Here is an 18,881-nt window from a genome sequence, read left to right on the forward strand (position 1 = left end):
AATACAAAACTTGATTGCTGAGAAGTTTGTACCTTTATTTCTAAATTATAAAGCACTCCCCTCGATGAAACCGAATCATATACACAATTCGTTATTTCTTCCAATAACGCGAATGCGAGAGGCATTAAATTACACAAAATTAAATTGACAGGTTATTGGTCACTCCTCGAAATAAGATCGTCGTCAAGCGATCACCTCCGGAAAAAATCTAAATTTTGTACATGGGGATGGAGAAGTGATTACCGCGTAGAATAATTGGAAGAGGAGTTGAATTCAATCGGTTGATTTCTTCTTCTTACAGTGAACATAAGATTAACTATATTATTGCGCCGTGGCCTATGGTCGTAATTTCTTATCAATACTAAACTCAGACAGGCACTACGAGCGTTGGTCTTCAGTATTGCGCAACGAAGACGCGACGCACGATTACACACGCATCAGACACACACGTACCCCACTTTGCAATAATTCGCACCAATCCCATTTCGAACGAGTTATAAAGCGCTGGAAAATATCGAGACACAGAGAATCACGAATGCTCCAGCAGCTGCTTTCGTGCCGCTGTTTACGGTAATAAGAACGGAATCGACTTCCTCTTCGTACGAGATGCGGTTGACGGTTCGACCACAAAGGACATGCTCCTCGGCGTCACCTGGCAAAATTTTCTCCAGTAGCAGGATCAAGTCCTCGAACGGACATCCGGAGTCATTCCGACTCTCGTTGCACCCGGGAATGGTCAATGGTACCGTAAGGTTGTTCGGCCCGGCGTCGTAGAGTACCTGAAACGTGTTTAAGCACATGGAAACATTCCCACCACTCCATTCACCGCAGATGTTCGCTTCTCTCCAAAGCTTACCCTCATTCCGTACGTGTGCTTCACACTGTCCTTCAGAAATTCGAAAATCAGGGCTGCGGCCGGATTCGGCACGTGCGGTTTCCACACTCCAAGGGCGTGCATGACTCCGATTAACAGATCCTCGTCTCCGCTGTACATCATTATTTTCCTCCCCCCGGTCAACGAGTCCTTAGCCTGAGCGGCCGAGTCCTCGAGGATTTTTTTAACGAGAAAACCGCCGTTCAGCTTCATCTGTACTTCCGTTATTGACAGTATCGAGTCCTCGAGGTAGTTCATGTCCCGCAGTTCTCCGTTCGGGTATATCCCCCGAGTCCACGTCGGCAAGGACAACCCGCGGCTGGCCTGTAATCGGTACACCTTTCCACCTCGATTCGTTTCACTCCTTTCATTCTATACTTTACATACGCGAAGTACTCACTCGAGCTCTCAGGCTTTTGTAGAGATACGCGATGTCCTCGGAGTTGCGTATACCCAAACCCGTCTGGTTACCAATCAAGGAGAACAGCTCGGCGTGCTTCGCCTCCTGCAGAAGAGTGCTCGCCCTCTTTCTGACGCCGTTTGTCACCTTCACGAAGGTCGGACAGAGCCTGCCCTTCAGCAGAACGTCCTCCTCTCCCGGCACGTAATCTGGAAGCGGTTACAACCTAAATGCGACCAGGTTGCGGGTTGAATTTTTCTCAACGACGAGGCTTTATCTCACCCATTGGAACTGGCTGCCAATTCAAACTCTCCGACCACCGCTGGAGTTCCGCTGGTGGCCAAAGTCCCGCGTTCACCAGCGCTGCGGACATCTTTGACATGTCTTCGTCGGTCGTACGGACCCTTGTTACTTCCGAATCGAGCAGATCACCGAGAAACTCGCCGTATCTTTTTCGCAATCGAACGCCGAGTTCGTAGGTCATTAGCATCTCCTCCTGTATAGCCATGAAAAAGACTGTAATTTTAATAACCATTTTTGTAATTTTTCTATAGCATTAAATTTTCAGAATGTTCCTCTTACTTACGTTGGTCATTCCTTCCAGGATTGGGTTCTCCGTTAAATTCGTTATTACTGTATAAGCCGGGACAGGATATTCCGTAGCGTGAGCGAATAACTGGAAACCAGAATGAAATCAGAATGTTTTTATTTCAAGAATCTTAACAGCGTAGTTTATTTTCACATCGTAGAAATTATTTATTTTTAACTTTGCAAATTCGTCAAGGTAAAAGACGGTTACTTACAACATGAACGAGCTTCAGTTCCGGTGTGGCGGCAACAAGTTTTGCCACGAAGAAGAACATGCAGTAGTAGTGGTCCAGCATTTTCGAATACGGTATATAGCAGGAGAATTGAAAGCACGATTCACGCCGGGATTCACAAATTGCAGCAAACTGGAACAAGGATGATTAATGTTGGATCTAAAAATTCATTAGCAAAAAGACATACGGGCTGCTCGTTTAAATTTCAAATGCATATCGGTATTGAAAGAAATACGTTAAAGTTATCGGTCTTCGCACAGGGTCACTGCAAGTTGAACTGCATCACCTGTTCGGAGTTAGATGTATCTAACGTATGTCAACCAACACTTGAGCGCTGTTCTTCTTTGTACATGTAAACTTATCTCAATAACGCACTATTCTCAAAGATCATGCATGCATTCAACATCTTTTACTGCGTGATGCGTGATGAGAAAAAAATTGAACAGTTATGTAGTCAATAAAAGTGACATTAGCATATCACTCGAAGAACAGAGCTCATTAATTGAGACTCACTCACTCCATAACCAACAACACTTACTGAACGCCGTGTACGGAAACGGTCGACGTCAATTTAACAATCGTTATTTAATTCTAGGTATACACATATGTTCCGTATCGCAATGTGATAATTTTTCGCATAATGCTTTTTTCAGACAGCTAATTTTGAGCGAAGTGTTTTCTGCTTCATACTTACACAAGTGTTATTAGAGACTTATTAGGATCCCTTTTCGCCTTCCAGTAACACTTGTGTCTGGTTGAAGTATGAATAGTCGGCCATCGAATAGCACAGGTCTATAAATATCATCAATGGCAAACTATTATTTCCGTAACATAATTACTGCCATATCGTTGAATATTACAGGTGCGTTTTTACTGACAAAAAAAAAAATTATCCAACTTATTAGCGATTTTTCACGGTTATGTGTGCAATAATAAAAACGCCCATGCACAGGAATAAAAAAAAAAACTATGCAGTTTGCCGTACATATTGTTTCCAGCTTGGGAAAGAAAAAAAAAAAGAAAGATTCCCTTCGACTCCAGTACACGATTACGATAAAATAGTCGTCACGCATGAATTGGTACAATAATTAAAGAAATGCTGTTCAGATAATCCAAATTACAGGGGGTATCGATAATGCCTAAGATAAGCCAAATAAAGAATTTCAATTTCGCAATACAGTTGCAAAACAGTATCTATTCCGCCAGTCGAATATCCATAACCGTCTCTCATCGCGTCGGTCGGTGTGAAAAAAAGTCGCTGTTAAAAATGTACGAATCATCTTTGAACCGCGATTCACTACTGCCATACCATTCATTCGCTTTTCCCTCTGAAACGGCTCTTATCATTCATCGTGAACCGCGCGATGAGGCTGAAAAGACGTCAGCATCCAATCGGTGAACGCTCGACATTGTGCAAGTGAAACTATTTCCAATGTTGCAAACGGAAATTCCTTATCGCGTCTCGAGTCGGGTGGTATTTCATCATAATTATAGACTCCGATTCGCGAGACGGGGCTGAACGGGGCTCGTCGCCGCTTTCGAAAGACGGATAGGCCAGCGCCTGATGCCCATGCAGCCGCGCCTACGTCGACGCGTGACAAGTTCGTGTTCGGCCAAGGCGTCGATGCTTATCGTTTGACGCTAGGATTCGATAAGTCGCCGCATTATGCATGCGTGTGCGATGTACAACGTTGTTAATGACACGTATCTCATGCGGACGTATGGGAGAATAGCGCGGGGACAGATCGAGATAGGGTCACGTTTCAAATTTCTTACACAATCCGGTAATAGCGTGTAGAACGAGCCGCCAAGCACGTGCGGCTGCGTTACGTAACGAATAAACACGTCCGCATTTACACGCCTCTAATTAAATATATCTGATTAATATCTCCCGCTAATTATCCGGAGGTAAATCTCATCCTCGTTTGACATTTTCTTCATTTTTATCCTCATCTTCGACCCTGATTATTTATAGACAATTTATAACAGTTATCGAGAAAATCATTCGGTAATTGTTAGGGACAACGATTTTTGACAGTAGAAATCGCTCTGTTGTAGGAAAGAAAGAAAAAAATTTCGTGCGCAGATTTTTTCAATCTTAGTCTACGGAATAAGTATACCGTAAAAATTGTACTCAGTTAAAAATAATTCCGTTCTAAAGAAATTGTTATTGAAATGTAACCTGCTTATACTTTTTATGTAAATTGAATTGAATTGAATTCCAACATCTATAATTAGACCAAGGTTAAAATCGAAGCTGTGTAAAGATTGTGCGATTTTACTTATCGAAAATTTTGTATAATTACCATAAATTATATACGTCGATAAATATTGTGGGAGAAAAAATTGGCAGAAGAACTAGACTGTACATGCTTGGTTTAAATCGTTAATATTGAAAATACGTCCACTGTGCACAATGTATCCGTGGCAATTTAGTGGAAATTTACATGTGTTAAGAAAGTAAAGAGAGGTGAAAAACACGGCAATGGAGAATTGAGGATAACCCAACGCGGTGTTTTTCATTTACGCATATCGCTTCAGCTGGCATACGAATTTCTTCGATTTCTTAACCTTCACGCATGTGCTGATTACAGCACCTTACGAAATCGCCTGACCCGGTTTCATCGGCTGTCGAGAGTCACGAAACTGCAGATTGGGAAAATTCGAACTTGGTTTAACAAGAGGGCTTTTGATCTTAGCCGCGGTGGCTGCGCGATCACGTTTCCGAAGTATGGTAGACATGTGCCTTAGTGAAAGCGAAACGCGGATACAAAAACGTCATAATGTACGCAAGTTGTTTAACGCGTGTCAAAGATCACTAAAAACTGTGATTATATTTCCCGAACAGCGGCTTCGCATGTCGCGGGGAAGAAAAAAGAAACAGTAATTTGAAGGTTGGTCTACGCCACTCCGCGAGACTCGTTGCTGTTTGTTGTTTATCAGTAGTGTTTTATGACACTACATGTGTACAAGCGAATCAATGATCTGGCAAATTGTCATTCCCGTATAACCACGCAATTATCTCTGCAATTGCCGATAGTGAATAACCGAAAATAAGTATCACGAGGACCAGACACCGACTTAGTGCCTGTGATATTTATTGCATTTTAGAAATAATAAAATTTTCTTGAAACAAAATGCCGCTACTCGAGGAATTCTATCTCAAGTAAGAGCAGATAATTTATCTGCGTGAATAATCGTACGGAACGAGACATCAGGTTCCCGTTTCAAAATTTTATCAGACTGCATCACTGAATGCACAAATAGGTCAGAAGCGATACTTGACACAGATATGTGACCCGGAAAAGAAATTTTACCCTAGAGAAAGGTAAATATATTGTAAAGTTTCGCAGATAACCGATCGCAAGAAAGAAAAATTCCAATATTGAAATTTGTATCGGAAGAATGAGTCGTAGATAGGAAATGGTAACGAAGCTCCAATAATCCGGCTTGCCAATCGAGCTGATAACACAGGCCTGCGATAGTTTTTCCCCCACAAAACTGAGTAGCAATTTCGGTAGGTATTAGGTACGAATCTGTGAAGAAAATATTTTGGAAAATCTGTCCCGTAAATTATCTGAGAATTTTTTCTTTCCGTTTTCTGAGCACTACCAGACATAACTTCCAGTTTTTGTGTCAATTATATGTATCAATGGTAGTGTTGATATTTAAATATTCATCCACCCTCGCTGGTTGTTGTTTATGGTGATTTTAAGCATATTTAGAGCTACGTAAGTACAAGAGAAAAAGATTGAACAGGGATTTCGAAGAAAGTAGACAAAGATATTACAAGTATTTTTGATTTATGTGGTCTCTTAAGTCTTGTTTAAAACTAAAGCTGTTCACTTTATGCCTAAACATTCAGGTTTATATTCACGTTAATTTTTTTTCATAAAAATTGTTCAAAAATCTGTAAATATGCGTATCATGTCTAAAAATAAATCTCGACGTGCTGTAAAAAAACTAGCGCTACGTTTTAATTCAATATGCGTAAATAAGTTAAAAAAAGCATTATTACCTAAGGGGGAAATTATAAGTTATATTTCGTAGGCCTGTGTAATACAACAGCAGAGTACTCGCCACGAAATATATGCAATTATACTGCACTGCACTGTCGGCAAAGCCAAGTTCATTTGCAAACTGGCCGGGATATATGTATACATGTATACATACGGCATGAGATCATTACGCCGGGCACGATCAGCCTGAAATTCATGCAGCTGGTCGAATAACAAATTCACAGATAAAAGTGTTTGCAAGTTGAAATTTCTACGGTGTAAAACTCCTTTAACAGACACAATTTTCTTTTTCTCACTCTCTCAACTCGAAGTTCGTTAACGAGGCGATGAGATAAAGATGCTGTTGTGCAGAATAAAAAAAAAAAAAAAAAATAGAAGGAAACAAAAATGCAACAAGCAGAAATGATCAAAAAAATTTATTTGGCAAACGTCGGACGAGTTTGCATGTTTGGCACAAAATTCTTCTCCCGCCTTTTCAGAAGCGGACGGAGAAGTTCGCTTCGCGTTTGCGACCGATTACCAGGTACCTGACATCATTAGCCTGGTGCACGTGAAATTATGGCGAATATTGAATCGTTGTAATTTCCTCCTTTTCTTTGACGTCACGAGTGCCGGAATAACCCTGGGAATTTCTGAGCTCTTCTCGCAACGAGTATATCCCCAGAACAGTTCGTTCGTAGCTCGTTCTTTGCACGTTGAGCACGTTGCGATAATTTAATTTATTGCATAATATTGCATAATATACTCAGCGTCTCAGAGACCCGCGAGAAAATCATCCCGTTTTAAAATATTTATCTCCAACCATCAAGGAAATTTCGATTTAATTTTCCGTGTCATGTGAGCAGCGCATATTTCCAGAATTGAAAAACCTGATTTAACGGCCTGGCAATTCTTGCCACGATCCACAGTGATTAAGTTATAAATATGTTTATATCGCGTAACGTCTCGAGATCGAATTAAATTAATTATAGTCGTTGTTTAATCTTGTCGCGTAATTTCACGGAGAAACCCGGTTTTTTTTCGGCTTATCTCCATCCTCGACGTAACTATCATTAATTTTCAAAAATTTATTTCAAAACAAAATAAACCGAAATTGGTTGTTTTATAAATTGCATATTAATTTTTTTGACTTTTCTGATGTGAGAACGTAATCGTGATAATTTACACAAAAATTTCTATACACCGTATTCATATTTTGCTTCCTCTGAAAAAAAATGTGTGAGAAAAAAATGTTCGACAGGTTTTTCCGTGTTTGTATTTGTTACAAAAAAAAAAAAAAAAACATCCAGTCCGTTTAATTCCGTAGAGAAGAATTTTGCTAAACACGATTCTTCGACAAGATAATAAATTTCCGCAATACGGCTATAAACAGAATTGGCTGAATAAAAAGTTACAACACTCATGATTTCCGGACCACATCGGCGAAGTCGTTTTCTTTTTTTAAATAACTGGTTCAATCCCACCAGTCAGTTTTTTACTCACACATATAAAATGTCACGCAGTTCTTCGCTGACCTCCTACTTTATCGTTGTTGAGTGTTTAAAAGTAATAGTCCGTTTCTCAGATAATGCGTATACGTGTGTGCGTATTTGTTTGTCAATAATAATTGTCAATTAATAACCGCGTGGTGAGTGGCAACCGCTGATTTCACGACATTTACATTTTCCCTAAATAGTATCTAACAAGGCCGAATATTTACCAAAAATGTAATGACGTCAATTAGTTTATTTTTTGCGATAAGATATTGCTCAATGATCATTAGGATGATGATGATCATCATCATCATAACGGCCACATTTTACACGCTTGACTTGATGTTTGTATAGCAAACGTTACAATATAATGTTATTTACTTTGTAACTTTGGAGTCTATTTATTTAGACTGGAACACGCGTGTATTGTAAACTTATAATGAAGGGTCAGAGCGAAGCTATATTGAAGGGCCGTTGTTTCTACTTCACGCATTCAAGTGTTAAACAAACTAGTATTGAAACGGGGCTGATCTATTGGATGATTGCTTGAAAGACATTGTTCAGCGTTTTAGTTGGTTTGTCCTGTACGAAAAACAGAGTTCTCAATTATAGATTCACGACAATCGTTGATCAATTAAATTTGTTCGCTATTACACGACATGACCAAAAATCGCCGCTTCCCTTATTCCATTTCGTTAACCGAATTCGGAAATTACGATTTCATCTCGCCTTGCAAAGCATAGCCTCCAAAATTTTCTCTCACAACATGCAAGATTCGCACCTATAGTTCAGATTGCCTTAAAAATAAGCTATTTGTAACGTGTATCGACAATGCGATAGTGACCTACTGACACGTATCGATGGGCGAATGGCTCGTCAAATCATGGCCACTAGCTCCGACCCTTGTTCTTATTTTTCACTGATGTATGTCGAATGTTTAATACACAGGTATATATATATTTCTGTATGATTAGTCGGCTGGGTGAACGGCACGGGGACAATGATAAAGTTCGTCGTGAAGTATTATTTACATGGTGTAAACAAGAACTAAAAGAACTATCTGTACTCGTGCTGTAATGAGCAACGGCGTGACTAACACGTGACTGGGGGATAGTCGTAAATAGAACCCAACTACATACCATGATCGAAAAGCAATTAACGAATGATTTGAAATTCATGGAACGTGACAACCTTCGACTGTGACGATCGTGTTACCAGTTACGTTAAGGACGTGACGGGTAAAGAGAATCAACCTGCGCAGGTATTCCCGCAATAAAACACGGCGAAATTTAGGTTTTTCCTCTACAGAAATACCCAGTCTTCTACAATCCTCTCTATCCCTCCTTTTTTTTCTTACGAAGGTATCGCCGATTCTCGACTGATTACGTCGCCTTCCAACGACGTTAAGAACCGTCCGATCATGGCTAATTCGTCGGAGTTCTGTCTTATTACATGACTGACGATGCCGGGGAAAACCAGCATGATAAACCGTGGCACGAAACTCTATCCTCTGCCTTTATTAACGATACGATGTGACGGTGAAAATGATCGGCTCTGGCTAAATATTATCGTTATCGTCAGAAAACTCTTGACAAGATATTCGAAAGCATTTGCTTCTCTATCTCTGTGTTAAAGCGAAGTAATTGTAAACAAAAGACACGTACGCGTGGTATTATAAGCTATTTTCACGATTCGATGGCTACGAATGAAGTGTTCGATTCGTGGGGTTCCTTTTTCCTTTTCCTTTTTTCTTTTTACAACACGGTCTTCACGCGGATTTTCCAAGGTGTGCGAATCGTCGACGAAAACAAGTCGCGTTTGCGTCATTCTTGGGATTGAATCAATGCCTGAAATCATAATTGGGCATGAACGGCATTGACGTTAATCGAGCCAGCAGAAACATTGGCGGGGATACCTTTAGATGTGCCTTCGGCAATTGAGTAGTTTCGTTCGCCGCAATTCGATGTTATTTAGTAATTTTATAACTGCAGAATAGTCGCGCATTGGGGTGCATCGATAAAATTAGTATGCTCTTGAGATTCGTAAATGTCCTGAAAAATTAGCGAAAGTTGATATACCTGTATAATGCTTCGTTTCGGAATGGTTCAAAGTCTGGCAGATACGAAGGCGTATTTTATTCAGAAAATAATCTTCCACGACGCGACTGACGCCTATTTTCTATTCCGTTCATTATTAGTTCATTAAGCCGATCGTCAAAGACTTAAGAATTCCAACGACAAACGTCGTCGCGAAGGAAGGAAAAAAATAATGTTAATCAATTTAGAGATCTACGAACTAAGCTCGAACGAACAAATCTTCGAGATATTTGAAAATCTTCGCCTCGTTTGACGCCGTTCCGGCCGGGTTTTGTATCGCGTGCGAAACGGGGGTGGAGGAGGGAGAAACGGCGGATGGAAGCCGGGTGATGGACATTGGACGGACGGGGGCGGGTGGGGATTCGAACGCATGGAACGAACGGTCTTCGGCAATCCGCCGGAGCTGATAACGGCTGCTATAACATCGGAGTCGTCGCACCGAAAGTCCGAGCTTCCACCGCACAACCGCCAGAGAAAGTCATCGTCTGCGTCGGCATCCCACCTGCCAGGCAAGCTCCGTCCCCGTCGAAGCCCGTCGACGTTTCGTACCGTCCGTTCGTCGACGTGACGATCAGGTGCGTCAGTTTCGCATTTGAATTTTTTTCTCATTTTTATCAATCGTCGTATTTGCATCTAACGCACCGTCAGATTGTTACGAGAAATTCAATTATACCGATTTCGCAATATACAGATACACCTTACGATAGGCGATTTCATTATTGATGTAGTTTCATTCCTGCTGTTTTTTTTGTCGAATTTTATTCAATTTAGAGAAGAAGAGATGTGACGGAATTTTATTTTGGGTTTCTCTGATCAATAAGCATGTAAAATTTTCTTATTGCAAAGACCCTGTTGATCAAGTTTTTATCCGCAACAACTCGATCGAGAACATCACAGTAATTTTGCGCTTATAAATAACAGAGTCGATTGATTGATGTCCGAAGAATAGCCGTTTAAACATGTTCGGTACGAATGAATATCATTACAATTATGCGTGAGATAATTTATCTGACATTAACGAGCACGTTTGTTCGATAGGATAAAATTTTACTGGTAATTCGAATCAAATTTCACACATCCGAATAAATTTGACTTCCGGCTGGAAAAATCATGTATTAGGTACAAATACTTGTACGCCTGGATAGCGATCTATTCAAATACCGACGATCAATGTCTGATACCATCGTATTGACTTATTGTCGACGCATTCGCTGCAACGTGCGTGCTCCGATTATGCAACGATAGACAGAGAAAAAGCATCAACGAAACAACACCAGTCATTTAATGGCTAGAAAATTGTACCGATTAAGACTAGTTTCAATAAAGAACGACGAGATCTTTTAAAGGTTTAGTTGATGGTAATTTAGCTCGACTAAATTTTCACACACACACACACACACACACGCACGCAGACAAATATCACGTGGAAGTAATTAACACGTGTCATTTCAGCAGTGCTGTGTGTATTTTACACACGTTCGTTACACGCGTGATACGTACATATCGCTTGATAGATCTGAGTTCGGACTTCGTCGAAGCGGTCGGACCGCCTGGAATATTGCAAACGAATACAGCATCGCAATGATAGAATCCGAAGCTGCGAACGGTCATACGTTTGACTTATGAGCTTGATCGGTGCATAAAACAACGCAATCTGTCTGGTTGCTGTAGCGACACGCGCGGTGCGGAGAGATTTTCAAGGAAAATCAGTTCTATTTATGGTTGTTATACGTAGGCGAGAAAGACAGCGCGATTTCGTCTTATTCGCCTGTGTGCGCGCGTTTATGCATATGTGTGACACATTCGCGTTAATGCATACGTATTGAAAATTCCAAGCCGATTGCTCAATTCCTAGCTTGATCGCTCGTACACGGTCGTTTAACCGCTTGCAGATTTACATAACGCGACGTGTCTGTGCTAATACGGTTTGATCACTGACCCGTATCAGGAGTATCAGGACTAAGAAAAAAAAGTATGCAAAATAAGGAAGAAAAAAAAAAAAAAAAAAAAAAAAACAGAAATCGCAACAGTCCGTTAATTAAAGTTTGGCGAGGCGAAGATGCGAATACTTAGCGAACCAAAATTTATCGTGTCGTAAAATCGCGTTTGGTCATAGCCTTGTACCGTATACGTCCTGGTTCAAGTAATCCTGAAGTAATTTGACAAGTCAATTGATTCGTAGGCAGGCATCTTCGTTCTACGTCAACTATGGACAACATTCAGAGGCGTTTAGTGATGTGATCGCGTGATACGGTTCTCAGAGAGTAGCCTGTGGTGGATAACGGTTGCATTTATACTTCGAGCGGCAAATAATAAAGTATTTTATCGCACAGATAAATCCGCAACTGTATAAGACTCCGCACGTCATCGCCATGGGCAAGAAACTCCTGACAATGACCCTACTCCCGATTGTCTTGGCCTTTTCAACAATCGGTGCCGATCACGTTGGCGCCAAGAATGATGAGCCAGTGCTGAGACTAGTCAATGTCGTAAGTAAGAACAGTGAAATAAATAAAAAATTGACAAACAATATAAGATAAACGAAAGTGATTATTTTATCACGAGCAACATAATCGTCAATTCTAATATCTCTTACAATATATTTCGGCTACTGTATAATTAACTGATAATTTCATTATTTTGTCAAGGTTTTTCGACACGGCGACCGAGCTCCCGATCCGTTAGAAACTTATCCCACGGATCCGTTCATAAACGAAACGTTCTACCCGGAAGGTCGAGGAGGTCTTACCAACGTGAGTATTATACGATCAAAATAATATAACGGTAGGTGTATAAATATTCTACCGAGTCTCAAAGTTATTCGGTAATGATCCAAAATCTCGAATTAACATACTTGGAAGAATTCTTTCCCATAAAAGTCTGCGTAAATTTGTACGAAGTCTTCGTTCCTCCTTCTTTCGTGCCATCTTCCTTTTCCGTCACTACCGAACAAACGAGTAAAGTTACATCGCGGTATCCGATTAGAATCAGAGTTAATAAATAACGTCGGTGTAATAGACGTAGAGAATTTATTCGAATCCGGTATATAAGATTTTATCAAAGAAATTCGTGACACGTTCGTAGAATGAAGTTGAACAGGCAGATCCGCCTGCCACTGTTCACTGGTGGTGTGTAAAGTCTCTCGATTAAAAAGTTTTCCCGGTGTTTTCAACTCTTCGTAGGCTGGAAAAATGCGCGAATATCAGCTGGGTCTCGAGCTTAAAGCTCGCTACGGTGATTTCCTCGGACCCGTTTGGGTGCCCTCGATGGTCGAGGCTCGCAGCACGTACTACGACAGGACGAAAATGTCCCTTCAATTGGTCCTGAGTGCGCTTTTCCCGCCGGCACCGATCCAGCGATGGAACAGCCAGCTTTTCTGGCAACCGATACCGACGACCTACAAGCGCTCCTACGAGGACATCCTTCTGCTCGCCGACGAGTGTCCGAAGTCAGTAACTTAATTAAGATCTGGACGATCTTTCGTAACGGAGGGGGAGGACAATGTCATTTTGTTATCCTCGTTACTCACCCGGTGACGTTTTTCCTATTCCAGGTTCGTGGCTGAGTTCGAACGGGTCAAGAATAATCCTGAGATCGTTAGAAAATTCGCCAAGTACAGCGCACTCGCTGCTTATATCGAAACCCACAGCGGAAGGCCTGTGACGTCCGCTTTCGACCTCTACGACTTTTACCACATATTTACCGCCCAGATGGCCGCGAATTTGGTGTTGCCGGAATGGACCAAAGAGATTTACCCAGATGGTCAATTGTACGAAGCAGCTACCGTTCAATACGAGAGTGCCTCTTTTACCAACAACCTCAAGAAATTGAACGGAGGTGAGTTTGGTTAAATTACCCTGCAATATGCGGTAATCGGTAAATTACACATAGCAATTCACATTCACGTTCACGAGGTGTGATTATTTCGGAAGAGATAATTCGTATCGCGTCGTTATTGCCAAACTTGGTCGAAGCAAATATAATTAAGTTTCTGTAGAAATTGATACGCGCGTTTTGATTGAATACAGTGACGTTGTACCGGTATATATACACAGACAAACACACGCACACACGGTTAAATACTGAATTGAGAACCGAGCCAGTTTAATACGGGCTGCACATGCACCGCAGCTGCGCTTGTTGAACGAATGATAAAACCGGTTCAATCCGAGACCGCGGACTAAACAATAAAAGCCAAGAGTAAATATGTTTGTCTGAAAGCAATGTTACTTATCGTGGAATTGACATTGCGCCATATGCTCAATAACAACAAATCTGTAAAGTTATTGTTCGCGTGACGAGCATCAGGTAGACAATCGGTATCTCTTCACGTTTGCGCAAAGATTAACCGGCAATGTCGACCCGAGCCTTACGGACAATCGTTCAACAATTGTTTCCCTCATCAGGTCCATTGGTGCGAAAGATCTCAGAGGACATGTCCGCAGTTAGGAGCGGAACTACGCCTGCCGATCGTAAGATTTACCTTTACAGCTCCCACGAGACGAACATCGGTGCAGTTTTGAACACACTCGGAGTATACGAACCCCACGTTCCCCAGTATTCGAGCGGCATTGTCGTCGAGCTTTGGGAGAAGAAGAACGAGTACTTTGTCAAGGTGAGAGAGTTTAGCGATTTTTCTTAGCATCTACGTACCGAAATGGCTAATTTAGACTCCCGTCAAAGTCCAAATGGAGGGAATACGCGAGATGAGGAAAGTTTACGTTGCTGGCACTGTGCGATTGAAAAATCACCGATTGATTCTTCCTCAGGTTCTCCACTACCTCGGAATACCTCAGACCTTCGTAACGAAGAGGATACCTGGATGCGAAGAACTCTGTCCTCTGGATCAGTTTCTGGAGATAATGCAGCCCGTTATCCCCTCTGATTCCGACTTGATATGCGTAAAGAAGGGCGCTCCCACGGCGCTGAGCAATACGCTGTGATGAAATTAGGTAGAAGAGATAAGAGAGATGGTTTCGTTATATATGATCGTGGTGCGGTCGTTGAAAAAAAGAATAAAAATATACATATCGTTGATTGATTCGCGCGTGTGGCAGACACGCCGCGTATCGTTAGACGCGATGCTGCAGGGTGTGGTGATTTTTCTTTTTTTTTCTTTTTCGTCTAATTTTATTTATACGCACGCACGATTACGGATAAGTTCATTCTACAGCATAGAAACGTATCACTCCCGTCGTCCGCGGTATAAAAACCTTTTCATGAATACATCTATCGTAAGATTTCAACCAATTGGAAATTCTTTTGTTATCTGTTTTTATTTTCAATATCGATACCGAGATGACGTGCAGGTTTATCTGCGATAAAATATAAGAGTGGAAACGCTTCGCATGTCTTGCGGAAAATAATTTTTACTCCGTTTAAAATATACCTGTCACAATGGACGCGCGTACAACGCGTGTAAAGCTGTACATGTGTGAATCATACCTATAGATTTGACAATGGTCCGATGTTGTTGTTGTTGTTGTTGTTGTTGTTCTTGTTTTTTTTTTTTTTTTTTGTTTATTGTACCGTTCTTGTTGCTCTTCGTATTAACGAAATCTAACTTTTCTTATAATTTTTTTTCTCAGTATTCTCTGCCTTGTTGTACATTTAATAATACACCTGCCTACCACGCAATTGTTTATTTATTTAATATACGTTCTAATATTATTTTATTTGTACATACACGTAGTAGATATGGAAATACGTTCAAACAATTACGTATTCGTTGATACGCACTCAGTTTCATGTATAATAAATATATTGAATTCTGAATTGAAATTTGTGTTTGTTTATTTACCCTGACTACCTTCTCACTTTTCATTCCAGGAGACTACGATCTTGTCGTCAATTTTCGCGTACGATATGTATTACAATTATTTCGAAAATTTAGCCACCGTTCGCGTTTCCGTCGTTTATTGAGAATCTTTAAAAATCAGTCACGATATGACCGGAATTCGAATGTAGAAAAATAAAACATATGCAATCGGTTGTAAACCGTAATTTAATATTTGTGCAGAGAAAATGCTGAATGTAAAAAAATATCATAAACACTATACTTAATCACATGACTCATTTTTATTCACAGTGTAATTTCTTTTTTCCTTATCGTATTTTTTGCACCTACTAAGTAATCAACATACTCAAAAGGATCAATATTTCGATGTTAAGTTTGGTTTATCGCTTCGCTGTCGTTTTCCTTTGTATATAAGCAGGTGTACGAATATAAGCTTACGCGTCGGTAGTTTTATCAGCAGTAGCGGTTCTAGTCAGTTGGTTGCAACTACAACAAGGTGAAGTTCTCTTTTTCACGATCATTGTTAGCGATTTACCTCGAAGTAACCTTCTTTCTTCCAACTGAGAATTGACCAAGTAACCTTTTTTCATCGGGTCTTCGGCGCTAAACGATCACACTTGGCTCACGATGACCGCCCTAGTTCTACTGGGTTTCGTTTCACTGGCTTCACTTTTCGCCGACTCTTCTGCCAGGGAATTGAAAATGATTCAGGTAATGTTTCGACACGGTGATCGGGCACCTACGACCGCCGTCAAGGAAATTTACCCCCTGGATCCTTACGCGAACGAAACCTGGTACCCGGAAGGCTGGGGCGGTCTGACAAACGTGAGTTTTTACTGATTTGTATATTACACCGGTCATCAACACGATTTTTGAGTCTGGGTTCTGGATGTAAAAGGTTTGATTTCTTCTACGTAACCAATGAATACATCTTGGTGCAAACGTTTACCTTTTTCTTTTTTCACTCGTATCAGGTACCAAACAAAAACGTTAAGAGTTATTTATCGACGTAAAAAAGACAGAAACAAACTACCTTATAAGTAATAGGTTGGCTGATTTCCTAGGTCGGAAAACGCCGGGCCTATGAACTTGGCCTCTTTTTGAGATCGAGGTACGGCGACTGGCTAGGGAATGAATACTTGAATCAAACGAGCCAATTTCGAAGCAGCAACGTCGACAGAGTGATCATGTCCGCTCAACTTTTGGCAGCGGGACTTTATCCGCCGCACAAAATTCAAAGGTCGGCCTAGGACACATGGTACAAGAATCGTGGGTTTATTGGAATGACGTGAATGATCGGTTCCAGGTGGGATCCGATGCTGAATTGGCAGCCGATACCGGTTCACCTTATTTCAGACTCGAAAAATATTCTCTACAGCCTCAAATTCACGTGTCCAAAGTACGAAGCGATGCGAAACGAGCTAGAAAACACGGACGAACATTTGGTGCGACGGGCCGAAAATTTTACCGATTTTTTTCAATTCTTGAGCAGACACGTCGGCACGAAGGTCGGACAGCAGGAAGCCAACGAAATTTACGAACAACTTTACGCGGAGGTATGACGATTACTACTTTGATTCTTCATCCATTTTGCCTGTCGTTATTCAGGTTTCGCATTCGTTTTTCAAAGATGGGCGAACACGTCAAGCTGCCCGAATGGACTGAGGAAGTATTTCCAAATGGCAAACTGAGGGACGTCGCCGGTTACGATTACGTCATTCAGTCTTACAACAAGTCGATGATCCAGCTGAACGGAGGTAGCTACGTCCAAAATGCCATTCTTCCTGGTGTTTCCGCTGCTTTGATCGTAACTCGCGTATTTTCAGGTCAGTGGATTCGCGAATGGTTGGAAAACGTGGATAACTATTTGAACGGTTCGTCGCTGAGCGGAAATCAAATTGGATTTTTTTACGGCGGACACGAATACAACTTAGCTTCAATTCTGGCTGCTCTGGGAGTCTTCAAACCACACGTTCCGTACTACAGCAGCGCCGTGATATTCGAGCTTTCCAAAATCGATGATAAATATTTCGTTAAGGTCATTTTATGAGAATTATAGCTCCTTCCCGGCTCTTTGCAAAGCACTTGAGAACCGTTGATGAATACTTGCTCTTTCAGGTCCTCTACCGAAACAGGGGTAATCTTATGAAAATCCATCTTCCGGATTGCCAGAGTTTTCATTGCCCCCTGGATACGTTTCGCGAATTATATTCCGACGTGATCCTCGATGATCCGTATACCTATTGTTAACAGGTGGAAATTTTTCCCGGATACAGAAATTTGTCCAGTTTAAATTTTTGTTACGTTTAGTAAACGTAAGATTAGCATTATTGCAAAAACCCGAGGCGAAAAAATACTTTGCCTTGAATTTGCCTACTTTGCACAAGATATTTTATGTAAAAAAACGGGACGTTTGAAAGTTTTTTTTTTATTTTATCGTGATGTACAGACAAAAGCACTTTCTAGTACTAGGACATGCGAGTATAATTTTTATACTTGGAAGGACTTTTTCTACTGCCGCAGAAACTATTAATTGACGTGGAAAACGCAGGCAAAAAATATGTGTAAACGATACTGGCATTACATAAGCATGTACGTCATTAGGTCGTTAATTAGCTGGAAGATAAAATGGTCTCGTTATCAGTTTCGTTAAAAATACATGCTGGTGATAGATTGCGCATACACTTTGAGTTATTTTTTTGACATATTTTCGACAGTTCTGGCAACAAGTTCTCGGAATGAATAAAAAAGTTTTTAATACTTGTGAAATCACAGTATATTATTTAAAACGGCGAAGTATAAGATTGTAATAGTATTAATAGGCGTAGATCCGTGGATTGTTTGCTATTTGTAATTTTATACCGACGCTAATAATATTCTAATAAACATATATGCATCGTGTGAAAACGATTTTCTAAACACATTGCACGTATGATATAAGTATTCTGATTTTACATGCTCTATCTTGACTGTACTATTGTTAGTCATCCCTCTCAGCTTCGAAAAGTTTATTCAAATGATTATAACTCGAATGTAATATAGCTGGTAGTTATTAGTGAACCAGTTAGTGCTTGAAATAATAAACGTTAAAGAAATTAATCAGTGGACGTTCATTTTTTCATATAGAGACACGCGTGATGCTGCTTTAATTGTATACGGAGTTATGCAACGAGATGACCGTCTATCGGCGATTATCTAATAACCGTGAATGTAATTGGTTGGTCATTATTTTTAACTGCTTCTTTGGCTGGATAGAATTCCTGATCAAACACATTTGGTAGCCTCAATATTACAAAGGGGGGCACGAATTCGCTGTTCGGTGGGATGCAAATCACTGCTTAGTTGGAGTTCACTAGTTGTAGGACTCGCTGCTGTGCACGGCCATAAACTGTCAAGCCTCAC

The 18,881-nt window shown here is 40.8% G+C and overlaps 3 protein-coding genes across 15 annotated transcripts; 2 read left to right on the forward strand and 1 right to left on the reverse strand.

Moving 5' to 3' along the window:
• Positions 1-75: 75 nt before the first annotated feature.
• On the reverse strand, positions 76-13,352 carry LOC124224661 (venom acid phosphatase Acph-1-like). 8 transcript variants are annotated; one of them, XM_046636702.2, is made up of 7 exons: positions 13,212-13,352; positions 2,078-2,227; positions 1,861-1,950; positions 1,557-1,770; positions 1,275-1,483; positions 857-1,213; positions 76-779 (listed from the first exon to the last, which is right to left on the reverse strand). In XM_046636702.2, exons 2-7 carry the CDS (start codon positions 2,156-2,158, stop codon positions 495-497), a joined length of 1,236 nt encoding a protein of 411 aa, XP_046492658.1. In that variant the 5' UTR covers positions 2,159-2,227; positions 13,212-13,352; the 3' UTR covers positions 76-494. The 8 variants fall into 8 exon arrangements, with proteins under 8 accessions (XP_046492658.1, XP_046492652.1, XP_046492656.1 ...); XM_046636696.2 differs by lacking the exon at positions 13,212-13,352 and adding an exon at positions 2,790-2,881; XM_046636700.2 differs by lacking the exon at positions 13,212-13,352 and adding an exon at positions 2,634-2,783.
• On the forward strand, positions 10,087-15,463 carry Acph-1 (venom acid phosphatase). Its single transcript, XM_046636715.2, has 7 exons — positions 10,087-10,257; positions 12,016-12,171; positions 12,331-12,435; positions 12,865-13,130; positions 13,236-13,519; positions 14,089-14,297; positions 14,452-15,463. Exons 2-7 carry the CDS (start codon positions 12,055-12,057, stop codon positions 14,623-14,625), a joined length of 1,155 nt encoding a protein of 384 aa, XP_046492671.1. The 5' UTR covers positions 10,087-10,257; positions 12,016-12,054; the 3' UTR covers positions 14,626-15,463.
• Positions 15,464-15,906: 443 nt separating this feature from the next.
• Positions 15,907-18,729, forward strand: LOC124224665 (venom acid phosphatase Acph-1). 6 transcript variants are annotated; one of them, XM_069133014.1, is made up of 7 exons: positions 15,913-16,304; positions 16,544-16,719; positions 16,786-16,878; positions 16,972-17,035; positions 17,110-17,236; positions 17,306-17,517; positions 17,598-18,578. In XM_069133014.1, exons 1-7 carry the CDS (start codon positions 16,107-16,109, stop codon positions 17,727-17,729), a joined length of 1,002 nt encoding a protein of 333 aa, XP_068989115.1. In that variant the 5' UTR covers positions 15,913-16,106; the 3' UTR covers positions 17,730-18,578. The 6 variants fall into 6 exon arrangements, with proteins under 6 accessions (XP_046492670.1, XP_068989115.1, XP_068989116.1 ...); XM_069133015.1 differs by having other exon boundaries at positions 16,858-16,878; XM_046636709.2 differs by having other exon boundaries at positions 16,786-17,035.
• The last annotated feature ends 152 nt before the right edge of the window (positions 18,730-18,881 follow it).

Source organism: Neodiprion pinetum, chromosome 1 (genome assembly GCF_021155775.2).
Source record: "Neodiprion pinetum isolate iyNeoPine1 chromosome 1, iyNeoPine1.2, whole genome shotgun sequence".
In the NCBI taxonomy this organism is placed as follows: domain Eukaryota; kingdom Metazoa; phylum Arthropoda; class Insecta; order Hymenoptera; family Diprionidae; genus Neodiprion; species Neodiprion pinetum.

Excerpts from the sequence above, each read along its gene's own strand:
- LOC124224661 (XM_046636702.2), bottom strand. The coding sequence starts at position 2,158 with ATGCTGGACCACTACTACTGCATGTTCTTCTTCGTGGCAAAACTTGTT. Across the intron at positions 1,214-1,274 it reads ACAAAAGCCTGAGAGCTCGA|GTGTACCGATTACAGGCCAG; the intron begins GTGAGTACTTCG and ends CGAGGTGGAAAG. Across the intron at positions 780-856 it reads AGCACACGTACGGAATGAGG|GTACTCTACGACGCCGGGCC; the intron begins GTAAGCTTTGGA and ends AACACGTTTCAG.
- Acph-1 (XM_046636715.2), top strand. The coding sequence starts at position 12,055 with ATGGGCAAGAAACTCCTGACAATGACCCTACTCCCGATTGTCTTGGCC. Across the intron at positions 12,172-12,330 it reads TGCTGAGACTAGTCAATGTC|GTTTTTCGACACGGCGACCG; the intron begins GTAAGTAAGAAC and ends TATTTTGTCAAG. Across the intron at positions 13,520-14,088 it reads CCTCAAGAAATTGAACGGAG|GTCCATTGGTGCGAAAGATC; the intron begins GTGAGTTTGGTT and ends TTCCCTCATCAG.
- LOC124224665 (XM_046636709.2), top strand. The coding sequence starts at position 16,107 with ATGACCGCCCTAGTTCTACTGGGTTTCGTTTCACTGGCTTCACTTTTC. Across the intron at positions 17,036-17,109 it reads ACGAACAACTTTACGCGGAG|ATGGGCGAACACGTCAAGCT; the intron begins GTATGACGATTA and ends CGTTTTTCAAAG. Across the intron at positions 17,518-17,597 it reads ATGATAAATATTTCGTTAAG|GTCCTCTACCGAAACAGGGG; the intron begins GTCATTTTATGA and ends TTGCTCTTTCAG.